The sequence below is a fragment of the Diuraphis noxia genome, unplaced genomic scaffold, assembly GCF_037042655.1.
Source record: "Diuraphis noxia isolate RWA-SAM2 unplaced genomic scaffold, SU_Dnox_SAM2 contig0002, whole genome shotgun sequence".
Lineage (NCBI taxonomy): Eukaryota > Metazoa > Arthropoda > Insecta > Hemiptera > Aphididae > Diuraphis > Diuraphis noxia.
Window position 1 is genome coordinate 52,808,577 of NW_028301712.1, and position 25,931 is coordinate 52,834,507.

At 28.2% G+C, this 25,931-nt stretch overlaps 1 protein-coding gene across 2 annotated transcripts in view; it reads left to right on the forward strand.

The window, feature by feature from the left end:
- Fs (Follistatin) overlaps positions 1-25,931 on the forward strand; it is a 74,341-nt gene that overhangs the window by 2,179 nt on the left and 46,231 nt on the right. Inside the window, exons 1-2 of one of the 2 annotated variants that reach the window (XM_015511372.2) lie at positions 12,450-12,739; positions 15,139-15,330. In XM_015511372.2, coding sequence (XP_015366858.2) covers positions 15,219-15,330 — 112 coding nt within the window. In that variant the 5' untranslated portion in view covers positions 12,450-12,739; positions 15,139-15,218. Of the gene's footprint in view, positions 1-12,449; positions 12,740-15,138; positions 15,331-25,931 lie in introns of those variants that run through there. The other variant, XM_015511371.2, reaches the window with a different exon arrangement.

Here is a 25,931-nt window from a genome sequence, read left to right on the forward strand (position 1 = left end):
TCGTTGTAACACTGATAAATAAGAAATAAATTTGAATTTAAACAAACTTTAAAAATTGTTTAAAAATTATTGATTCAACCTTGGTAAAATTTTTGAACACCAAATTTTTTAATTTTTAATTTTACATACAAAATTAAAAAAAAAAATCGAAAAATATTTTAAATGTGGGGCAGACGACAATTTATATATAAAAAAAAAAAGTAAAAAATGTTAAATAGATCAAATGTTATTAATGTTATTGCAATTGTCAGTTCATCGTGAAACGCCCTGTATAAGTAACAATTAGAAAATTGTATACTTTATTCATTTATTGGTATTTGTCCACTTAAAATAGTTAGTTACCAATAATATAACCTAACACGATGCGACATTCTGATGTCTACTTACATTGGATACCATTAGAATTAGTACAGCTATAATTTTTATTTTTGTTGGAGGATAACTAATTATTAATTATTATGTTATTTATTCTTACCGTCTATGTCATTTTATATTAATTAGAAGATTTGTTATGAAATGTTATTTCAAGTTATATTAATAAATAATAATACAATATATAAGACATAATTGTCAATTTTATTCATCTTTATTTCGTTTAAATTGTTTATTTATTTCCAATTTAAATCATATAAATTATCATGAATTATCAATTATATTTTTCTGTTTTAAACAATTGTTTTTTTTATGATGTTTAAATCATTTGTTTTAAACGTTTTAAATAAAACCATGTTTGATTAATTTAGATATTTTAAACATGTTATAAACAAGTGTTTAAAACAAAATGTTTAAAACATCTCAACTCTGCTTATAGTAGGTAAGCATATATCTTGTTTCTGTTGAAAATGTTTATATTAGTAAGATTATGAAGACAATTAGGTATAAATAACGGGGAAAAAATGCAAATTATATTATAACTAATATTGTAGTCTCTTATTCATATTTTTTTAACTTTAACTAGACACAATCTAACAATCTTTATTAGACGTTCAGTATAGTGAATAGTAGTTACTAGTTACTAAGACCAACTAACAGAATAATATTGTATACGTCAATACACTAAATAATAAGCTCCGTGCTCGCCCAAAATGTTTAATGGAAATTATGTAAATCTCAATGTTGTACCTACAAGTTTGGTTGATCTATAGTGTTGTATTTGCTTATGTTTTGATTGTATAACATGTTTTAGGTATAATTTTCATTCCCTTCGTGCTTTCAAGAAAAGTTTGTTAAAATTTTGTAATCAGCTTTGTGTTCTGCAATCCAAACATTTGTCACCTCATTAATCATGCAAGCTTCCTGAATTTAGCATATATATGTTTTGGTATTACAGCGAATAATTTTGTATCTCTTCTTATTATGCTCTATTTTACAATCATTAAATATTAACGATTGAGTGAGTGGTTAATGATTATAATTTATAATGTGAACTGCATTGATCAAAGACCGAAATTTCGTATTTTTTTATTTTAAAACATTAGATTATCTCTCAGTTCCCTACCGCACAGTTCCACAGACTAATGGCCTTTGTTGTCGAACCCTCAACCCTAATAAAACAAAAAAAAACCAAATCGTAAATCGTACGTGTATAAAACGGAGACAACAGATGCATGGGTAGCTTTCTCTTAACCGAAATATGTTTATATACAATATTAATTCAATATATTATTAATAAATATTTAATAATAATGATAAATTAATATTTCACAATGAGTTTTCCACTCTAATCCATTTATAAAATAATTATCGTCTTTTTCCATGCCGGTAAATCCACAAAAACGCATAAACCGCAAAATATTATTTCATGATCTTCTGAATAGTTACTAAAATATTACTTAATATCATAACATTAATTTCACAAAATTATTTTATTTATCGAAATAAGTAGTGTTATAAATTGATATTAATAGATAGTTTCATCCCTTCTAGAGATTTATTTCATTATTTGTATGTGTAATTATTAATTACCATTTAGCAAGTTGGCTCATTTTCTTATCTGTAGATATTGTGAATAATCTATTATTATAGAAAAAAAAATTAGCAACAAACGGGTTATTATTTGTAATTCGGTAGCAGTACATGTTTTCATTTTATCTTACCGACCTAAAAACTCTTCAAGAGACTAAACTTCTAATTTATTACTCAAAAGTTCGTTAAAATTATTTAGTGTTTGACTTATAACATCTGGTATATCTTATATATATATATATACCCAAACGCTGTGAGCCTGTGAACATTTAATTTAAGCCATAAAAATACTAATGAAACATTTTGTGGCCATATGAATTTAACTAATAATAAAGATTATTCTGAATAGCTTTATTGACTTAAGTTATGACTTATAACTATGGACTTACTAAAAAATACACAGTGTGCATATCAAATATGTGCATGGCGAATATTAAAAACCGGATAGTATAATTGTATAAGTTCAAATAGATAATTAGTATTAACGCAATGGACAATTAATAATATAATATATATTAGTAAAAATAACACCATTAAATAATGTTTGAATAATCATATAACTGAATATTAAAATATTCCTAATAATAAATTACTATCATTTTAAGTATAATAAACGGTGATTTGAAGTAAAATCTTAAAAATGTATTGTATATTTATTTACTGTGAGAAAACCCTTGTAATAGAAAATCACCGTGAACATTTTGCAATAAAATAGTTAAATCCTCAATAACAAAATTAACATATACCTGTCAGAGGTGTATTATAATTTATATATTATTCGCTCTTCACAGTGTAGGAATTTTACCCCTTTTCCACTCACATTTATTACGAACCTGTTGAATTTCTAATTTTGAAAATTTCTTATGTATGATAAACCGAACGCATGAAAATATTAGTTTAAAAAATCTGCGGGTAAATCACTTTAATAAAAAATTCTTAGATTAGAATTAAACGATAAATCATTCATCGTTGCATCTTTATCTTGCATATTAAAAACAATTCTAAACAGTAACGGTATACCTAATATAATTAGACCTCATTTCTATGATGATCTTTTATTGTTTATTTATAATATATACAGTGTATAAAAATATTGAGAATGACTCCCCCTAAATTAGGGGTTTTTACAATGTTACAACAGTAACAACGGTTGGTTCCACTGTGTAAAAAAAATTGTGGTAAAAGTTTAATTATTTTTAAAATTTCATAGCTTTATTATAGATAATAATTATTTACTTACGTAAATGCGAAATGTTCCAAATTCTTCTAAATTGTAATACAATAACATAAATCGTTATTTTCCGTTTTGAGTATCTATTTCTGTCAAACTTTGAAACTTAAACGTTTAAAAAAAAAAAAATGTGAGAGTATTTTTAATATTTTTTAATTGTTGTAAAATACATCATATAAGAATCCTTATCTATATAAAATTTCTAAGCTTCTTGATGTTGAAAAAATTCTATAAATATAAATCATTAAAAACTAAAAGAATCAAGCATAATTTAAATAACTTCAAACTATGCAGCAATTATTTTTTAAATTATCATGAATAACAAAATCGATTTTGTCAAAAACTGGTATTGCATACGGATAAATTATCCTGTGTTTTCGTAATTATTATTTAATTTTTCCCGATTATTAAGGAAATCATTTGCATTTGGAACTTTATCTTATATAATAGGTACTTCCAAAATTATTAACAAATATATTTTTATTTTTATAAACATATTTTTTCTACCAGATACCTTCCGAATAGTTGAATATTTATTTATCAAACCTCTTAAAGGTGACACTAGATTAAAAATATTAAATAATATAAAACAAATAATAATTAATAATTAATACATTATCATGTATACTCAAATAATTTAAAATTGTTTAATCATTAGTCTATAATAATTATTGTTCTGAATATAATAATTCCTTCAAAGGTTAAATTAAACAATAAAATAAAAACTTTAATGAATTAACTGGCGACAATATTATTAATTATGTTCCATATAAATCATATAATACAACGTTGTTTGAAAGTAGGTGTAACGCATTAAAATGTAATATTATTATACATCGGTATATTTGATAGTCCTTAATATTATAAATATATAAATATATTTGATGACTCAGACTAAAAAGATATTAAAAACAAGTTTTTGTGATTAAACTGCAAATATTGAAGAACAAGTTTGGTTTATCTTGAAGAGAAAATTAATATTTTTTTTTTACATGACGTTTAATTAACTGAAAAATTGTATTATACATTATTATGCACTAAACCACCAGCGATTGTAGAATGAATCAAATGTCTCAGAGCTACACTGCTACACATATACGACTGCAAAGACGTACGTCTTTATTTATATAAAAAAACAGATGACTCTAATAAAAAATTGCAAAGTATTAGGTAGTTTAAACCTAAAATTTAAAATTTAATAATAATTTCAGTGTTTTAGTGACTAATGATGCATAAAATCTGGAGTTGTCATGTAAAATCATATTAATATATTTATTAAGAACGATATTAGCACGATATAGTGCTAGTTATAGCCAGCGGTGAATTGGTCCACTTGGATACAAGGAAAGCTCAAAGTGAGCCTATTATAAATTTGGTCTGATGATTATGTATTATTTGATAATATTTAACTGCGTGACAACGTTTTTATTGTTGTATTATTGTATCACGATTTTAGATGTCATTTGGCTGCTCTACATAGGACATGTAAGTTCTTTTATCCGTCCGCAGTTTTATACAACATATTTTAATATAAAAATAAGTTACATACTTACATATTTAACGTATATTATAGTAAATTACTATAATTAAGAAAATCATTTTCTATGAAAAATTATTATAATATATTAACTGGGCTTGTATACGGTATGATTTTTCGGGTCAAAATGTCAAGTTAATCTTTGAGTAAACCATTATATATATATACCTAACCTAAAAGATGATGAGGAAAATTGTAGTTGATTTGAAACTCGAATCTATAAAACGGAAAATTGTATGAAAACTACCCAGTAGAAAATCTATGTATATATACGCCCATGATATTAATTTCAGCGTTATATTGCCGAGTATGACTGATGATGCATTTAAATTAAATGGACTTGTCTGGTCAAATCAAAACATGTATCTAAGTTTTGATTCCTGAAACCTCCTCCTCCTCAAAAAAAGCCTAAAACAAAATTTTTAGCAACTCTCCTGTGACGGCGGTGGAGTGGTTTATATTTGCTTCACGTTCTTCGGTTGTGTGGCTCTTGGTCGTGTGGCCTATCACATCGGAAAACAGACGAACTCGCACAGTATTTCTGTTCACACAAAACCGATACCATGTGTACCTATATATATATATATATATATATATATATAATATATGTACTGCATCAGAGGGAGCTATAGACTTAATACTGATACAAGTGATACACACACACACACACACATATATATGTTATATTTTATATGTATTCAGATGAAGAGAGATAGAGAGAATGAGATGGAACGAGAAAAATACGCACATATTCCCAACATATACGACTTGGGCCGACATGACCGCCGATGATAGGGTGTTCGGCATGTAGGTGGGCGGGGAGGGAAGAGAGCGTCTGGTTTATACAGGTGTCTAGACGGTAAATAAGCAAATCCTTCTCTCGATCGCTCTGCTGTTGGGTCTCGTCAACGCACATGCAGAGGCCCTCAACACACACACACACACACGCACATACACTTGGAAACGCGTGCGCGTGCGCGCGACTGAACGGTCGTATCGTCAACGGCCGCCGGTCACTGCGCCCGTCATTACTGTTGTTGGAGTGCTTTTTTGCCTCCACCTCGTCGCCGTCATCTCACCCCTCTACCCGTTCCCTTTATCGCCGGCAGTGTTTCTATAAGCATACGCGCACACATGCACACAAGCACACGTACATATTATATACATATATTCCGTAGTTATTCAAATGAGAGACATTTCGCCGCATTGTCCGACGACGACGAAGACGGCGACCAAGACGACTAAAGTCACGGCAAAGACGACGACGACGACTGTTATGAATGCGACTGCGACGGCCGCAAGTGCGGTTCACCGTGGCGGCCCGTTCTTCGTGTATCCGCAATAAACAGACCGATGAACCTCTCGAGATACTTGAAGAGTAAGCGGTTGCCGTTGCCTCAACATCGCAGACCGCCGCAAGTACAACGCCACGGCCGAACACCGGCTATGCAGCTGCACCCGCACTACCGGATGCTGCAGTGTGTGATATTTTTGCCGACGCCGCCGCCGTTGGTGTGTGTTCGCCCGCCCGAGTGCATTTCCTTATCGGCCAACGCGCGCAGCTATAATAATATTATTATTATCTCCGACGAAACGCACCACCGCCGCGCGCGCACCGCGAGACGGCGGCGGCGACGGCGGTCGACCGTCGTAAGTCAGTCGGCGGGGCCGTCTTCAGCTGCCCCGCGTGCTGGCGATGTTATTATTTTCCGCCGCCTCTCTTGCCCACGCGTGGTCTGTTTAATATATATACCTGCAATATTATGTAAATACGATGACGGACTCGAAATGCAGCGGAAACCATGTGCAACAGTCAGTACATATATATAATCTATAGTTATAGACGTTAAAACAAACTATTATAGATTATAAAATTATGACACCGTAGTGGGTGACCGTGGCATCCGACAAGTTATAAAAATAGAGGAACTCTTATACTGACCCGGCCCTTCGACGATCTACAGTACACTACGGGAAACTACAATATCCGCACTATAAAATACGTCCGCTGCAGTCACGACTCGATTTTCGAAATGCATGTGGTTACTTTTTTGAATTTTGAAAACTTAATTCAAAATTTAGAATGTCATTATGCATCACGTTTTAGTATTTTAAATTTAAATATCTCAAAAAAAGCAAAATTAATTGGGTATATTATGTAAGTCACAATACATAATCTAGCAAATATTGGATTGAAAATATAGTCAATTGTATAATAATAATAATGCCAGATTATGAGATCGATATGCTTAGTGATAACCTATACTCGAATCAAAATACGAGATGGAAACGGATGTCCTTATAAATAAAAACAATTGAAACGTACCATTGGAATTTTTTCAGGACAACGGTACATAATACTGAAATCAGGAACAACCCCGTTTTAAACGGCATGTCATTGGTCACCATACTTTATATTACCCACCCACACTTATAGTCACCGATTATTGCCAATAAAAATCCTTCGTGGTTGCATCGTTCGTATAGTCGTGCGCAGTATTTTTTCGCAAGGTGTAGATACTGGTATTTTTAAATATACCTAGCTCAATACAGAAATTAACTCCAAAAAAACTCTTATTACAAATAACTCGTCTCGTACTGCAAATACGTCTGAATTCGAAAAAAATATTAGCATGGATTAACTTTTTTTGGTTTTATATATTTAAATTTGAAATTTTTGTATTGTGAATTGTGATCCCAATAAAATATCAATAATATAAAAACTTATACAAATATGATCATATATTTATAATAATATATAATGACAACAAAATAAATGTAAATCTAACTAACCAAAATTATTTTATTTTTATAACAGTATGAAAATAAGCAATAACGCTGAGGCCAGAATATTTTGCGACAAAATCCATTATATTCTCACGAAAATAGGGGATTTTGACTTAAACCATTATCACGAGTTAGCAATTTATTTTATTATTTGTAACTATCTACCGACTACCTGTGTTGATTATAAAATATTGATACGTGATAATGTAACTGAAATATAATTACCCAATATTTTTATAATAAAAAATAATTAAAATATTTCAATTCTAATCATGAACCAACATACTATATTAACTATCTTGGTTTATAATTCTAATCAAAACATTTACGACTTAAAACTATGACTATGGTGTTAACCTTGTAGGGAATGCCATGGTACACCCAGCATCCCCCCCCCCCATTTACACGCCGATGGTCAACGATTTCAGTGGACAAGAGAAGGCCTTTACAAGCAAAATCTACATTTGTTGCACCGCTGAATTCTATTTGGTTTAATTATTAAATATTTAACAATTTGTCGTTGTTTATAATAATATTTTAATATTGTCACCGAATTCCCAAAACGTCAAATGGTCTGTTGTGTTTTTCTTTTTACTTCATCAGACTTCGTCTAAGTGTGTATTAGTGTAAAATGGCAAAAAATATATTTATCTACTTATTGTCAACCGTGTCTGTGTGCTTAGTTTCTGCACATTTCGATTTAAATATTATTTATGTCTGATGTCTGTTTGTAGACTTTTGGTTACGTTTATTGATCTAATACTATTTTATTTCCCTTTTGAGTCTTTGACTTATAATTATTTATTAGGATTATACAGACGTTGGGATCGATTCGAGTTTAAAATATTTATACAGACACTTTTATTATTTCTGTTGTTGAACAATATTTTATGATGGTCTCCGTCGTAAAAATCATACTGAAGGACTATAATATCATAAACAATAATTACACATTAAGCTTAATCCTCTATTATATTTTATACTCTCTCTCTATAACATAATATAATCATTCTGTAGTTAAAACCGAATTCTTAGAGTATTAGTCATTTTATATACAAAGAATACGCGGCATAATATTATTGGATTGTATAATAAAATATTGTAATAGTGTTTGTTTACTGTGATTTTGTATTCCGTTAAATATTAGTACCTGATTTTAAATTTAGAATATATATAGATAATGTATAAATATTAACAAAGTTATAATATATAGGTATAAAATACTATTACCAAATTTAAGTTAATCGAAATGATCACATTGTTACAAGTGTTGAAAAATTTACATATTATAATATTATGGGGGGCAGTTTTATAGAATATCTAAACCGAGAGTAATGAGGGGAATTATAAGCCATAAAATATATCTACATATTATGTATAAATTTGACATTTTGAAAAATGATTCTTCCGACGCTTTACATGTGAAATAAAAATGGATTTAAAAAAAATCTCATTTTAAAGACGGCTGAAATAAGAATTGTGTTTTGTATAAAAGTCACTCAATAATTGCTTGCTATTTCTAATAAACCACAATAAATATACTGTGAACTTAAAATTCTGAATAAGTTTCTCCAAGGCGATAGATGTGCAATAAGACGGGATTTAAACAATTCGTATTTGAAAGATGACCTCACACAGGAGTTTTTTTTTGGCAAACGCATTTATAATTTACGGTTGCCAATGCTATATAGTTACAAAAAAAATAAGATATCATGATTGGGAATGATTGATTATAATTTTGAAAAATTTACTATTTATTTTAAAACTGTCATGGAAATTTGATAAAAATATAATTGGTGAAGAAGTAAATCTTCTTATTCGTGGGAAACAATGAGCAGGATTAGTTACTTCATAATAAAATCAAAATTTGTACTCGAAGACTAAACCAAGACTGGCTAGATTGGCTTGATAAACTTAAATGTATAATCAAAATTCACCAAAAATGAAATATTTTGTTTTAGAAGTTGCAATAGGATCTGCCATAGTAAATTATTGTTAGCAATTTTAATGTTATTAAATAACAGTTTTTTATAATATATTTAATTATGTCGAAGAAATGTCGAAAAAAAATCAAGGTATCTTAGTTAATATTACATTACAGGTTTTTCATTTATTGAATCAGAAATAATTTGTTTTAGTTCAAAACTCGTATTTACACATACTTAATTTATTTTTGGCAATTAATTGAATTACCGGTATTTTCGGTAGGTACCTATTAAATTTTTAAAAGATGTATTGTATATTAATATTATACCTTAACTATGTAGGTACCTATCTAAGTTAATTTGTGTGCCACCTCTTGGCTTCTCGTATGGGATATTAAATAAAAATAATTAAATCATACGCTATTTTATGTATAAGCTAAATTTTGACTGAGTTTTCAATCGCTATTATATACTATATATTTTTTGTTAATATTTTGTTTGAACTATAGGTACCTCCAACGAAAATATTATGTATGTTTAAATTATATATCTTTCATTTACTTTCTATATCTTAGGTGATGATCATTATGAATTGCAAGAATTAGGATATATATATATATATAAAAAAAAAACATTAATTTCAGTATTTACCCTATGTATTCCCTTTATTACCTTGTCAAATCAAATTTGAAATTATTTAATCAGGTTGTTATTATTATTTTTACTTAAGTTATTGAAATAATATAACTGTGGACCAAATTGCATATAAGACTTGGAAAGATACTAATAAATCATCAGTCCTAAAATAACGAAAAACTTTAAGTGTGATAAAGTCATTAATATAAAAAAAAAAACTTTAAATAAATAATTATTAAACATGAATATTCCATATTATACAAATAGCGTAAATGTGTAATAGTATAACACCATAAAGGCCACGACACGTAGTTATCTAACTAAGTTGGATGTTCAATAATACAGTTTACATAAATTACATAAAATAATGTTATAGAATATGAACTTAAGACCACATGACTGTCCGCCGATCATCATGAATAATTCCACTATTCCTCATTGCAAGACTGTCAAATATCTCGGTCTCACATTTGACAGAAAACTCACTTGGGGTCCTCACCTCAAGGGCAAACGAAAACAATTAAATAGTAGACTTCATCTACTTAGACCCTTAATAAGATCTAACACCAACATTCAAAACAAAATCCTTATATACAAATCCCTCCTCTGACCCTTATGGACCTACGGCATCGTACTATGGGGCCCAACCAAAATATCAAATGCAAACACGATCCAAGCATTCCAATCAATTTGTCTACGTATCATTGCCAAAGCTCCATGGTACGTAACGAACAAATTACTCCACGATGACCTCCAAATCAAAACTGTCCACGACACAGCCACCAATTTCTATAAAAGATTTCATGGGAAACTCCTCATGAACCACAACCACCTCATCTCTCAACTGGCCTCAAAAACTCTTCCAGACAACCCCACAAGACGTCTCAAACGCAACTGGTGCAGTGATCTGCTTAACCATTAAAATACATTTATATAAGTCATAAAAAAAAAAAATTTATTAATTATTTATTTTTAATTCTTTGTAAAATGTGACTCGACTGCGAGTCTTCCTTCATGTCACTCAAAGTCTTTTTATATTATTTTATATCATATTTACTTATTGTATATAATGTACAGATTGTAAATTCTCAATAAACGTCATAATTTAAATAAATAAAAAAAAAAAGAATATGAATAGCAAATACTAAAATCATAATTTCAATAAAATCACTTTTTTTTTTGATTGAAATTCGTTATAATAGTTTATTGTTTAAAATGGTATAAGTAAATGAATACCGGTTTTCAACAATATGTTAATTTCAATCAAATTTGTTAATTATTAATTGGTTTTTCCGTTTTAAAATTATGGTTCCTTGATAATCTACTTAAATACGTTACTAAATTTAATAGCTCTTAACAAAACTATTTTTTTCAAGATTATTTATATATTAATTACTGTAATTTGCAGTCATAAACGCCAGCTTTCATACATATTATATTTCTGGACTCTGCATGTTATTTTGATCAATATTTATTTACACTTATACAATATAAATAAGTACAGTTAACCTAAAAAATTTGAAAAATTATATAAATCGAACTAAACCCTTGGTCTTTTGAAAACCTCAATAATTCGAAAAATCTTGGTGACATACAATACGTAGTAATACTATATTAATACGTCAAAGTAAATGTATAATAAATAATAAATATGTACAATATGTATTATTTTGTAATAACATTTTTCAACCCTTTCATTCGAATTATTTTTTTTCCTTCAATAAATCGAATTTTCATTACGGTCCCCTGAATTTTGAAATCGAGTCTACTGTGTTATATCATGTAACATTTTTAGCGAAATTTTCATCAGAGTGTGTAACATTTGGCGAATTTTATAAAAATTTTATTGAATGTAAATATTAATAAATAATAGTACCTAGGTAAGTACTTGTAGAGTAAATATTATTTTTATACAATGAATGAACTTAAACGATTAACTTAATATTGTAATAATATGTATGAAACGATTTAGTCGATCAGTAAATTGTGTGTTTCTAGTATTACACAGAAAGATCGTACATGCATATAATCGCGTTTTAAATGAAAATTATTTATCGTTTCAACATTACATACTACAGAAAGCAATTTAAATTGTACCTATACACTAGTTAGATACGAAGTGTGAGCTATTATATAAAATACTAAAAATTTGATTCGTTAAATTAATATATTTTGGATTAGGTACTATAATAAATTATTAATACAGTTTGCGAGTTTGCCCGTAGTTCTAACTCTAAATATTATCATGTTTTGGGGCGCATTCGTATATATATTATAAAATGAGATACAAATCGTCGCAATCGTGAAGTACTAGTAGTAGTAGCGGTGAGCGTTAGTAAATCGATGGTTTCCACGTTCGATAGTGTCAGTGCATTTCACATGGCGGGAACGGTCCCATGCACATTCTCTGTACCTGCTTGTGCCGAGACGGTTAACAGTCCGAAATTGACGATGCCGAATGGAAATCCGCGTAGTTTAAATTTTGTGTGTTCCATGGTTGAATAGTTTTTAACTCGAAATATTTTTACACGACAATATTAATTATTAAATAGCGATTTTAGTAACGGGAACGATTATTATAAAATATTGGACACGTTGTTGGATTCATAACCACTAGAATATTTTCGTTTTTTTTATAAAACTTTGAACTTTCGGAAGGTATGACATTGAACGAATTTTTTTTTAAAAGAATATAATAAATTCAATTTTATATTACAATAATTTCTTTGTTTTTCATCTTACTTTTATCTATATATAAACTATAATATATTATTTATATTTATTCAAAATAAATATTTATATTATTTATAACACTCAATACAAATTAATTTTATATTCTAATTTATTTGCAGATTCTTATGCTAATATTTTAATTGCATATAAGTCTCATAGAAATATGTTTTAAAGTTTTTTTTTGTTTGGAATTAAATTAAAGTATTAAAAACAATAATCACGCGAACATTGTTTTTTTCAAGAATCACAAAAAGGTTATAATATTATATAAAAGTACAAAATTTATTTTTCGTTTAATATATCTTCCAAAATTTTCTAGTGAAAATATTAAGCGGCTACATTCAATCGATGCATTTAAAAGATTTTTAAGTTAAGAGTTATTTTTAAATGATTAATATCTATTTACCTAAGTAAAATTCAGCGTAAATATTCCGTGCTTGTAAAATATTATTTGACAGCCTTGAGTTCGGTTTCGTTTAAATAACTACCTATAATGTAAATAGATTACGATATTTTATATAATATTATACTTACATGATTAAAAATGCATATAAATACATTAAGCATTTCTACATACAAATAGTGATGAACAGTTTTTCTAACTCTTTTTAGTCTAATATCATATGATTAATAATTGTTAGTATACTGCATTTTACTTAGTTAGGTTTACAAATAATAATTGTTGAAGTTATAAAATACCGTATACCTACACTCAATTTCGAATAACTATAGATAAATGCAATAAAAAATTATGTGAAGTAATATTTTATATTATTTACCTTATTTGTAATTGCAGTTGGTCAGAGAAAGTTACAAATAATAATAATCACATACCTACGTATTTTTAAGAAAGTACATTAAAATATTTCGAAACTGAAGTGCATATAATATTATTATGGTCGATGGAAATAACGGTCTGTACTCTTTACAAAATATAATAATAATAATTAATCTCGTTTCTTACTAAGTTTCCGTTAAATAGGTTTGTATAGTATACACATAGTGACCCGTTGAGTTGAAGTGATTTTGTGTTCAAGTATCTAATAAATTACATTCAATACCTACGTAGTACGATAATATTTAAGAATGTTACACGGTAAATGTCACTTAAATTATATAGGCTCGAACGACCTGGCCATATGATCACGAAGTCTTGTCCAAAAAAACTTAAGTGTCCGCTGCGCTTACCACGTATATGGTATATATAGGTCTACCTACGCGTATGTACACTACTTATATCAATCATTAATTTTGTTAGCGCGAAACTTTGCTCATTGTAAGGGTGTACAATGCACCCGTGACCAGGTAATTAGGTGTGTATAACATATAAGTCAAGTGCAACAGACAAATCGCATCTATGCGGCTGCTGACGTCACGTGCCTATGTTACCTACAATACGTATTATAGAGTCCCACTAGAACACATTAATATTAATATTTAATAATTTTTATCAGTCATGTGAGGTGATAACGACTATGTGCGCCGACATACCCAGTTATTTTTATCACACGGAGACACCTATTACACGGCGGCAGACATAAGTCACAGGTGCATGTGTGTGTGTGTGTGAGAGAGTGTGTATGTGTGTGTGCATGTGTGTGCGCGCGCGAGCGCTAAAGGTAGACGCGACGTTTTTCGTGAACCGACTGCCCGTCGGATCGCAACCGTGGTTGGTGCGGTTCCAAGTGGAACGGTTGCCTCCGCCTACTTGGCTAGCCGTCGATAACAGTTCAAGGCCGAAAAGCGCATTTCCCGTGTGCGCGCTCGATCGTGTGTGTGTGAGTGTGCACGAACACAATACTAGAAATTAGTTAGAATTTTTTTTTTGTATATATATATATATATATATATATATATATAATGAAAGACTGCTCAACGGCGACTGATTAATGATGTACGATAAAAAAAAAAAAAATGTAAACACCTATATAAACGAAAACTATGTTGGAAGTGTATATTATTATATTTTTCTCCTCGAAATGTTTTGTATTCACACTTTTTATGGCGACCGACCAATGCTGCACTTTCCCAAAACAATATTATATTAATATATTATAATAAGCGAATATTAATCAATAGTTATAGAAACGTCCACGAAATCATAAAAACTTCTTTCGATGTTTATCGCAGTGTTTCCCCTCAATGGTAGTTTTCACTGAAAATATTGTAGGATAATACCTATATGCAATATGCATCATTCTTAGTAAATCGAAATAATTATTAATGCATAATGTATAATGATATAGTAACACAAAATCGTCGAATCGAAGAACGTCGTCTATTGATTGTTTTTTGTTTAATATGTTTGTATTTTATTTTTATAGACGATGACCGTTTCAAAAATGGTGATTCATGCATATCAGCAGAATGGTGTCCTCAATTTATCACGGAGCACGTTCACTCTATGACGATCTGTGGTGTGGCCTCCATGAAGAGCATGTACCCGGTGGCTTGGAAATCCAAATACTTTTTATTCTCTGCCGTCCTACACGTGTGCAGTTTAGACCTGGTGCTAGGTAAGTGTAACCTTGTTATTTGTCATAATGTTTGTTGTACCAGCTATAAGCATTTAGATTTTCTTTGATCAAAGAAACTGCAGCAGCTGCTAAGACACAACTGCGAAGGTTATATTGCAATATTATAGACGCGTTGAAGATTGCAATAATAGTTCGTACGACAATATTATAATATTTCTTAATTTTTTTTTTTTTTGACTTTCGTCGCTTATTTGTAAATACAATGCAAATTCACCCAGGAGGGCCTCTCTCGTATAGATCAATACCGTATATGGTGGTTTATGATCGATTGTAAAAAAATTGACTTTAAAGATTTTCTCTCAAGTACACACAACAACTATCCATTTGTATTAAAATGACAATAATTAAATATATCTATTTTTTCAATAATATTACACCTGCCCGTAAGCTGTAATAGTTACTACAGGTACTCATATATTAATTGATATTTAAACCTCAAAGATTTACTGATCACAATTGTACCTATATGAAATACGGATAATGAAAAAATATATTATATAATATTATTGCAAAATAAAAGCTAAATTATATAAAAAGAGTTTAAAACAATTTTAACAATAAAATTTTTAATTTCGAATAGGTAGTTTCTAAAACAATACTGTACACATATTATAGGTATCAGTTGGCCATTTTACGTATTTTATATATCATTTTAATGGCTTATAAATTATAATTATAGATTCAATATGCATCGAAAAATTGTATACTTATTATCTATTACATATATTTAAACAATTTTGTAATTAATTATTTTTAAATCGTGCTCAAGTTTTAATTTTGTTACAACTATATTAACATTCATTTTTTAATTTTGCGTTTCTTTAATCCGATAGAACATTATCAGAATCAAAATTTTAATACTTTTTTCTCGTAAGTGCTTAATAAATAACTATCAAAATATGTGTTTATTAATCTATAGTTGAGACATTATTATTGTTATAGTTTTTAGTATAAATAATTGAAATTTTAGATTAATTAATTTAAATGGAATCATACCATTATTACATTTAGCTACTTAGTAGTCATTGCGTTGACTTTTTGACTATAAAAATGCTATAAAACTTCGTAGCAATTGTTGTCTACCATTTTCATTATTATTTTCCTTCTATACAGGAAGACCATAAATGATTTAAACGACTTGACCCAACAGCGTTATAATATTTTTTCTAACCCCAGTTGACGATAGAACATAAATGATCTTAGATAAACCTTTACAAAAAATAACTACGTAGTTAAATGTCACAAAATAAATATGATAGTAAAATGCATGCTATTGAATTTTTAAAAAGTTGCTCTAGCGAACGAATACCTATTTCAAGTTGACTGTGGTCATATGAAATTAATATGGTTATTATATCTGTAAATATCTTCATCAAATAGCAAAACAAATCAATCACTATAATATTTAATCAAACAGAAAAATATTGCTTATTTATAATATACCTATATGTTTACAATAATAATATTATTATGTTTATTGTACATAGTACAATTAATATTTATGTCTACATCTCTTATAATGAGATAATCGACAGTTAATAATCCACGAGTCATTCACGCTGAATCGCAGACACGATTATATATTATAATATATATTATGATTTTTTATTTTTTTTTAGATACAAATACAAATAAATACATGAAATATAATTAACTAATGAAATAGTATTTTTTTGGTATGCATATAAACTTTAACTCTATAAAAACTCGATTAAAAAGAAATGGATGAATCGAGAAACTGTTTGAAATTGTTGACATTTTTTTACAATCAAACAGTAGTATTTTTACTGTAGTACGTACATCTGTACATATCGTGAACTAAGAATCTAGACTTCGGTAATTTAATTATTATTGTTATGAGGCACTGTAAAATTGTTGTTTAACGTAGCAATCGTAACCACGCGAGTCATACTTCTTAGAAGTTACATATACGCGTTTCCTCCAGACAGACGTTCATATAGACATATCATTACGCAATTACAAATGTTTGTGTTCTTGTGTCTGTGATTCATTATTTTACGTTTCTTATATTATTATATGCTGCTTACTCCTTCTGCTGCAGCAGTCTGTGTAAATACTAATATCAAAAAATATTAAATAAATGTGTCTCGTCTAATTTTTGTTTTTGCTATTTATTTTATATGATATTATACACTTCCAGACATAATATTACTATACACACACGTGCACGCAAATCAGATGACCTTGCCCGGCGCGGTGCCATTAACGGTATTCCGCCGCCACCGCAGCCGTTGGCGATTATTATTACGTTTTTAGTCAATTCCGCATCGTCTCCTCAGACCGCCATGGCTGCTGCAGCAGTGACGATACAAGTCGAATCTGTTTGACTGATTACCATTACTATATAGCAGATCATCCCGCCCATACGACGTTGTTTTTCATGAAAACATTATCGAGAACGATAATCAAATAGCCATCGAGCCACAAATTTCTTCTGATAAATGATCAATCATTATTATATGACACTGGTCGATCTGCCCATGATAATATAATATTTTCAATAACCGCGGTCCACCCTACTGTTAGCGCATCATCCCTTCGATATAGCACCGGAATTTTCCGACAATTTTTTACACGCCGTTATAGTTTCAAATAGGTTAGTTGTTGCGTGTACCGCGAGGTAGAAACCTTTTTTCGTCGATAAAATATAAATAACATTACGACTATGATTTTAAAAGTAATCACAGATAATACATTATTATACTTGCATTATAATTTATAATTATATTTTATACTCGTAATTCAACATATTTTTTATTTTTCAATGTTCTATAGGTATATGACATATCCCAAGTACCAATAAGTACTTACCTATAGCATATAAGTATAGGCTAGAAGTAAATATGAATACATTTTTTCAATTTTTATGTCTATGATATTTAATATTAGTATTCACTATTCATAACAATCATTGTATACCAATAACATTGTATGCGATTTGTACAATTGAAATAACAAGTTCAAATAACATGTTGTATAATATTATATAGGTACCTACCTAAAAGGAACTACTGTTATCTCATACATATGTTCTCAAACGTATAATCTGCTTTTCTGAAAACTTATAAGCAATTATTTTTCTTTTTTTCTTAATTCTTCTAACGACTAACAAACATGGTGGTTAAATTTTTACTACGCAATTTTGCAGAATACGTTAAATTTCAACTTTTTCTACAAAAAATATGATAGTGAAATGCGTAATGTGTAAAGTATTAAACTAATATTAATTTCTATACTTGTCATGGTTATTAACTCAGATACAGGTGGAAAAGTTGTGAGCGTTTCAACGTAGTTGAGTAGTGGGTACATAGATAAAGTTGATTTGTTGAAGATTTCAAAATTAATAATTGTTATTGATCAGTTTATCACAAATAATTCTGTAGTAATTTCGCTGATAAAACCTGCGAACCCGTACGTGTAATTAGGTACCTTCTCAATAGTATATTTTGACATTTTCGTTTATCAACGAGTGAGACATGGCCGTTTTCAATCAAAAACGTACCCTTTCCTTTCCGGCGGATTCACTTTTCGACCAAAACAAAAATGTATATAATAAATTTAAAATAAAATGTAGAAAATTATTTAAAATATAAGAATATCTATATATTAATATTATTTTTATGTTAATAATTATAATATATATAAAAAAAATAAACTAATTATTAGTTACTAATAGGCATATAATTGTTATAAAATAATGTCAAATATTAGTAATAATAATTAATATTATATACTTTATAAAAATCATTAAAATTATAAGTTGTATAAAATGAATGAGAAATTATTTAAAATAATAAAAATAATTTTATATTAATATTGTACTTAATAATTGACAAAAATTGAATATCATTGTTTTATTAGTTCGAATTTATTATACATTTTTGTTGAGGTCGAAAAAGGAATTGCCCTATTTAAAATTTGGCCGAAAAGTGAATTGCCCGAAAAGGGATGGGTACGGTATTGGTCGGAAACGGACTCGTCCAACGAGTGGTAGTTATTTATATTTAATGAAATACCAAAACCTACGTTGAAAATTAAACTAAACTGGTAGGTTTAACCTAACCTATCTATGTTATTCATGTCTGTTATTTTTCTAACTTTTACGACTATAGGTAATTCTATAAACAGTGATCAGTCAACGAAGGTGAAATTCGTCTAGTATTAATATAAGCGTATCCTTATTATAAAGTATATATATTGAGAACTTTAGTTTTTCCTGCAAACAAATTCCATTAAGTCGATGCAATATAATAATTGTGTTCGTTTCTATATCTTGAGCTATATTGCCGTTTGGAATTCCGATTGTTAATGTACATGTTATTGTTAAAAGATTTCATTGTCATAGATCATATTATACTAGATGTATATTATTATTGTGGTATTTGAAATACGTGTAATTGTATTTGTAGAATCGATGAACTACCATAGAAAGTTAGACGAGTGAATCAAAAACATCAGCTACAGAAAAATGTGTTACCAATGTTTAAACGTAGGCTGGACATAAAATAAATAAGAACAGTTTATATTTATTTATGTTTCTTAACCACGTAAAAAAATTTACAAAAAATAATTCATGTTTTCGATTTTGGTTATGATAATATAATAAAGATCTCCCTAAAAACTTTCTTCCATACTATAATTTTAAATTAAGAAATACTACATTTCTATTCCAAACGATTTCGTCAGCTACAAGAAAATTCTAGTATTAAACAGAAATAAGAAATCACTAAAACCGTATAATTTGTTTGACAGTGATGAATATATTTTTAAAACATCTAACTTATTGAAACTACTTTAAAACGCTTATAAAGTATTTTTATGATAAAATTAAATAAAAAATATAATATCAATATGTATAAAATGTTTCTCACTATGCCATTTCTCAAATCATTTAAGATAATAATACATATATTAATGATAATTTTATAATATAAAATAAATTAAATAAATATTATCATTCTTAATACCAAGTTGTTATGCGATTATTATTTCGTATTGTAGGTACTTAAACAATAGTAAAATCCATTATATTTAATATTCATAATATAATTATTTATTGCCTTAGCCACATGATATTTCGTAAAAAGAAAAAACATATCTTCTAACAATGATAAATAGTTTAGTGGAATAATATCGGTTTTAGGATTAAAAACAATAGTTTATACCTACCTATATTTACAATTAATCTCTGAAAAATTTAGTCTCCAGGAAATATTTTTTCCATTAGTTACCTACCTACCTATACCAAGTGTTATTGTAATAAATTTTAAAAATATAAACGAATAATTTGTTACCGTAAGCAACATTCTTGTTTTTTTTTCAAGTTTACATTAATAGAAGCTTATTTATTGCGTATATAAATCATTAGTGTCTCTGTAAGGAAAACATGTCTGTGTACGCAATAAAGCACCTAACACTCACTGACGCTTTTTGTGGTAATCACAATACGCGTTTAGTGTTTCTCATATTTTGTTAACAGTGATTCGCATATTCAAAACGTTTTTATTATTAATAATTCTTTTTTTTTCGCCATTCACATGATGTCTTATCGAACAATAGATATATGACGAATATAGTGTCAACGCCGTCTGGCTTGCCAGACACATTAATTTTTCATATTTAATCCCATTTGCTGTTTTGACGGACGTCCCGGGTATAATTATGTAACTACCTACCTGTAAGAGTGTAAACATGATTTTTTTATTAGAGAAGATTTATTTATTTTAAACGTCTCTTTAAAAACGGAACCGCAATTAATATTAAAAGTTCATAAAATGATTACCTTTTTCCGGAATGTTGCTTTTATATTCACACCCGTCCCACGGTTGATTATTTTTCATTCTAAAATATTTAAATTTAAATTATTATCGTCCATTCATTATTTTATTTCATATCTGTACGTAATTGATGTTAGTTTTTATTAAATTAATTTGTAGAATATCTATTAAAATCTATGATCTGTACAATTTGCTTCATGATAAACTAAAAAATCGTTGTGTTCTCATGGTTTTTAACTAAGTCCAATATATATTTTTTCAAGTCCATAAAGGAATTATATTTTGTATGGATAAAACCTTACCAAATCCTAGTCAAGTTAATTATAATCAACTTTTGTATTGAATCAAACATCCTTCTATGATTGTAATTTATTAAATAAATTTAGTTCTATTAGACTTAAAGCTATCAGTGGTTACCTATACAAGATTGATTTGTTATAATTATACTATTTTGAATAGCCAATAAATATGTACATTTTAAATAATAATGTAGAATTTATATATGTATATAAGTACAGGCCGGTATTTTAAAATACGTTGTAAATTATAATAATTTTTTTTGGTCACCTAATATAGCACGAATTGTGTATCGAGTTACAGGCTTACAGCCAATAATTAAAATGTATTAATAAGTGGTAATTTACAAATATATTTATATTTTCACACTCAAACATTTGCTCTTTAATATAAATATATGTTTTAAGTTCGACCCAAGTACGAGTATAGAATGTTAATTATTTTATTCTTAAAGTAGAAGAATATTTTTTTTTGTAATTTATATACATAAGAAAAGGAATTTTTAACGAGTAGTTAATTAATTACACTTGATAACTTATTTAAAATATTTGGAAATCTCCAAATATTATATTATATGTGGTGCAATATTTTATGGGCACCCCTGAGCACTCTATTCTACTCATCAGGTCTTATAGGACACTCATAATTCGACGTTAAGTGTTAATTAATATTAAAATACTTATAGGTAAAACGAAAATTTTAACTATATACATAACGATTCTTTGAAATTACGCTAATTCGGTTAGGCTAATAATGTAAAAATGCATGTTTATTTTAAAAATGTAATCACTAAAAAATTACTTTTATATTCAATAACTAAAAAAAAATGAAGACTGTTACGGAAATTATTCCATATGAATAATTTTTTTTTTAAATAGCCAAGATATTATTTATTATTAAAGTAATCAAATTGCAATTTAATACTATATTTTCTTTATAACTTTGGAGAAATGAACCTACTAAGCAATCATACAATACATTAAATAAAAAACTAGGATTTGGATTTTTTTTTAGTAGGTATAATTTCAAAAGTGTAGTTGACCCACGTCGACATAAGAAAATACTAAATAGCTATAATGCACTTGTTACATATTGTCGTGTTCAAAAGTTTTTCAAAAAGTAATTTAGCGAGCTATGTAGGTATAATAAACTAATAAACAATAATATTGATCAATTAATTCGCGTTTGATCGTATACACACATAAATTGTACTCATAACATTTATAGAATATTGAATAGTAATCTGCCGTTTATCTCCTGCAAGTTATGATGTGTTATATATGTAACTATATATGTAAACCTACGTAATCGTTATACGGTAAAAATAGCCATCCAATGGTGGTTTAGATATTATATTGGAAAATATCTTCGGCCGAAGGTTTATTTGCATCAAGGTCGTAGTTGCATTATATTGAAGCTAAATCGGTGCCGACAACAATAGATCCGACGGAGACGCTTGAAGACATCAATGCAGAGAGGTGTACCAGACGTAGAGGATCCGTCTAGCCAAAGTCAACTCTACGGTATGTTAACTTCGCAGCGGGGAGACGCACCCAATATAAAAAAAACCATGCTATCATTGTAAGACGTTGTGTGACGAATATTTTACCTACCGGAAACGATCCATCTCTTGTTTACGGCAATCATACTCATTTGACTTGCTCAATCTTTGAGGCTAGGTAATTGAAAGTTTTATATTATGTGTTTCATCAATGGCATAGTATAAAGCATTTTTTAATGGTGAGGGGAGGGGGCTAAACAAAGTAAAACAGAATTTGATATTCGTAATTGTATCTAATAACCTCTATAAATAATTGATAATACCCAAAATGTTTCTTCAATACCATTTTCAGAAATATCATGGTTTGTGCTTTGCCTTTTATCATAAAAGATTTATGCCATATGACGGCCAATGGGGAGGGGCTAAATCCGCCTTAGCCCCTTGGGTACACCACCAGGGTGTATATCAAGAAATAGTTGTTTTATAATTTAATCATTGAGTATGTGAAAAATATTTATTGGTATAATTTGTATTAATTAAACACAACATTTTGGAGGAAAAATGTATTATGATAAAATATATTGTATACTATACGTTTATACAGGGTTTGTGATAACTGATAATATATTCATACTCGTAGACTGTGCTCACGTTATGTGAGTTTGTAATTATTTTACAAAATATATGCATTAACCGATTAACCCCAACTAATGCTATTTTAACAATGTTTTTGTAAATTGGATATAAGTCAATTACATAAAACCACACAAGTGCATACAGTTTCATAAAAACCACCCTATTTAAATAACAGTTGTAGAATATAATCACAGCATTATTTTTTCGTGGTATTTTTCAAAAATTGTTTTGGAGCAACATTGGTACATACTTACTAAGCAATATACTTTTTTTTAAAGTCATATATTCAAATATGTTTTCAAGCGAAATATCCAAGCGAATGGTTAATACTTACTTTACGAGAAATCAATTTTTTGATTATCGATTGCATGGTAAAAATATATGTGTATAATGTACCTATATTAGTTTTGGTTATTATTATGAAATAAACATAAAGGAAAATATTACATCTAATTTTTAATTTAATTTAATTTTTATTGTTAAAAACAAAAACAAACTATTCATTAATTTTGTCGGTTTTAAGTTCCAATTGCAGATGATATATTTTATCATACAGATAGTACCTGCTGGCTGCTATGCTTTTTCTACTAATAATTTGTAAAATACAGTGAGTATTCAATATAATATGTTTATAAATTATACATCCATTAAAAATGTAATTCTTATTATTTTCAAACATAATTGAAAGAAAATAAACGTGTTTTGTAAAACGTTTTTTTATCCTACAAAAATTTAAATTTGTATATTTCGTCTCTTTCTATAATAATATGAACGATTTATTATATAAAATATATGGTACTGCATAATAATAGGTATATAATCGAACTAAACACGTGGAAAATAAATGTCACTGTTAAACAAATTACACGCCTCGGTTAATTTATTTTAACATTTTACGCAATATATAACTACCTTTCGTGGTATGGAACATCTTTATGTAAAACTTAGTCATATATTATTAAAGTATACCTATGCTATTATTTTTTCACATATACTAACATTTAAAATAATTAATGGTGATGACTAATTGTTTAGACCTTGATATAACGACATGTACTATTTAATGCCATTTTAAAATTCAATAATTTTAAAAATATAACACTATATATAACCATTAAAATTAAAACCTGTGTTTTTAGGTGAATTATTATTTATGAGGACTATTTTTATGTAAGCATATGAGCATACGAACAAAAAACATTTTAGCTATAGGATATAAAAATAAATTATGGACAAAGATAATTAATATTTTATTCCTCAGTATTTCTATTGAATATTATTACAAGGAATTGATTTTTTTTTATACATATTTAAAAAGCATTCATTGAAAATGGAACACAGAACATTTGTACCTACAATATTACATTTCAAATAATATACTTATAATAATATCTATTTAAAAAAAATTAATTTTTTTTATGAAAAACATTTAACACTAACTATTTAACACCTAACAATATTTCTATCGATAATAAACAATAATTATTACAAACATTCTCCATTGATGTTCTTAGTAATTATATTATTGTATAATCTGATTGGTATTTCGTCATGATTTCTTATGTATTTGTTTACTAGTTCATAAACTATCAACTCTGTATCTTTATGACCTCCAAAAAATTTTAATAATAAATCACAAGATAAATCATTATTTTAATCGTTATCGTGTATATCGTGTATTAAACTTCTCCATATTGTATAATGTATATAGTACTATAGTCTATAAATCATAATAGTCTATAGACGTTAAAATATAATTAATAAATATTAAATAAGTTAGTAATTATTAAAGACGTATCACATTACACAAACACATCATTTGGATCTAAATTCGGCAATTAAAAAGAAATTAGTAAAGTTATATAATAAGAATAAATCATCAATTCCAAATGATATTTTTTGGCATAATTGTTGTACATGCCACGTGTTTAAGACGAATAGGCACTATCAGGCAGACTATCTAATATTATGTGTAAAATGTTATCATAACACACCGTGCGTCCCATAAATTTTGACTGTTTTGAGACTAAGGTTACTGGTGTTACAAAAAAATTTTTAAAAAATTGTTAAGCTATTTTTTATTCAAAATAGTCACCATTGCATTCTATACACCTTCTTGCACAATCGCCCGATTTTTCCATAGCTCGTGAAAGTCAGCTTCAGAAATGTTCTTGAACTTTTGGTGAATCGTTTCAATGGTAGTGAAATGGTGCCTCTTGATCTCCATCTTCAATTTTGGGAACAGGAAGTCCGGAGAACTCAAATCTGATGAATACGTGGGGGGGAGTGTACTGGAACCATTTTTTTGGCCAAAAATTGAGTGACAATCGAAGCGGTGTGTGCTAGAG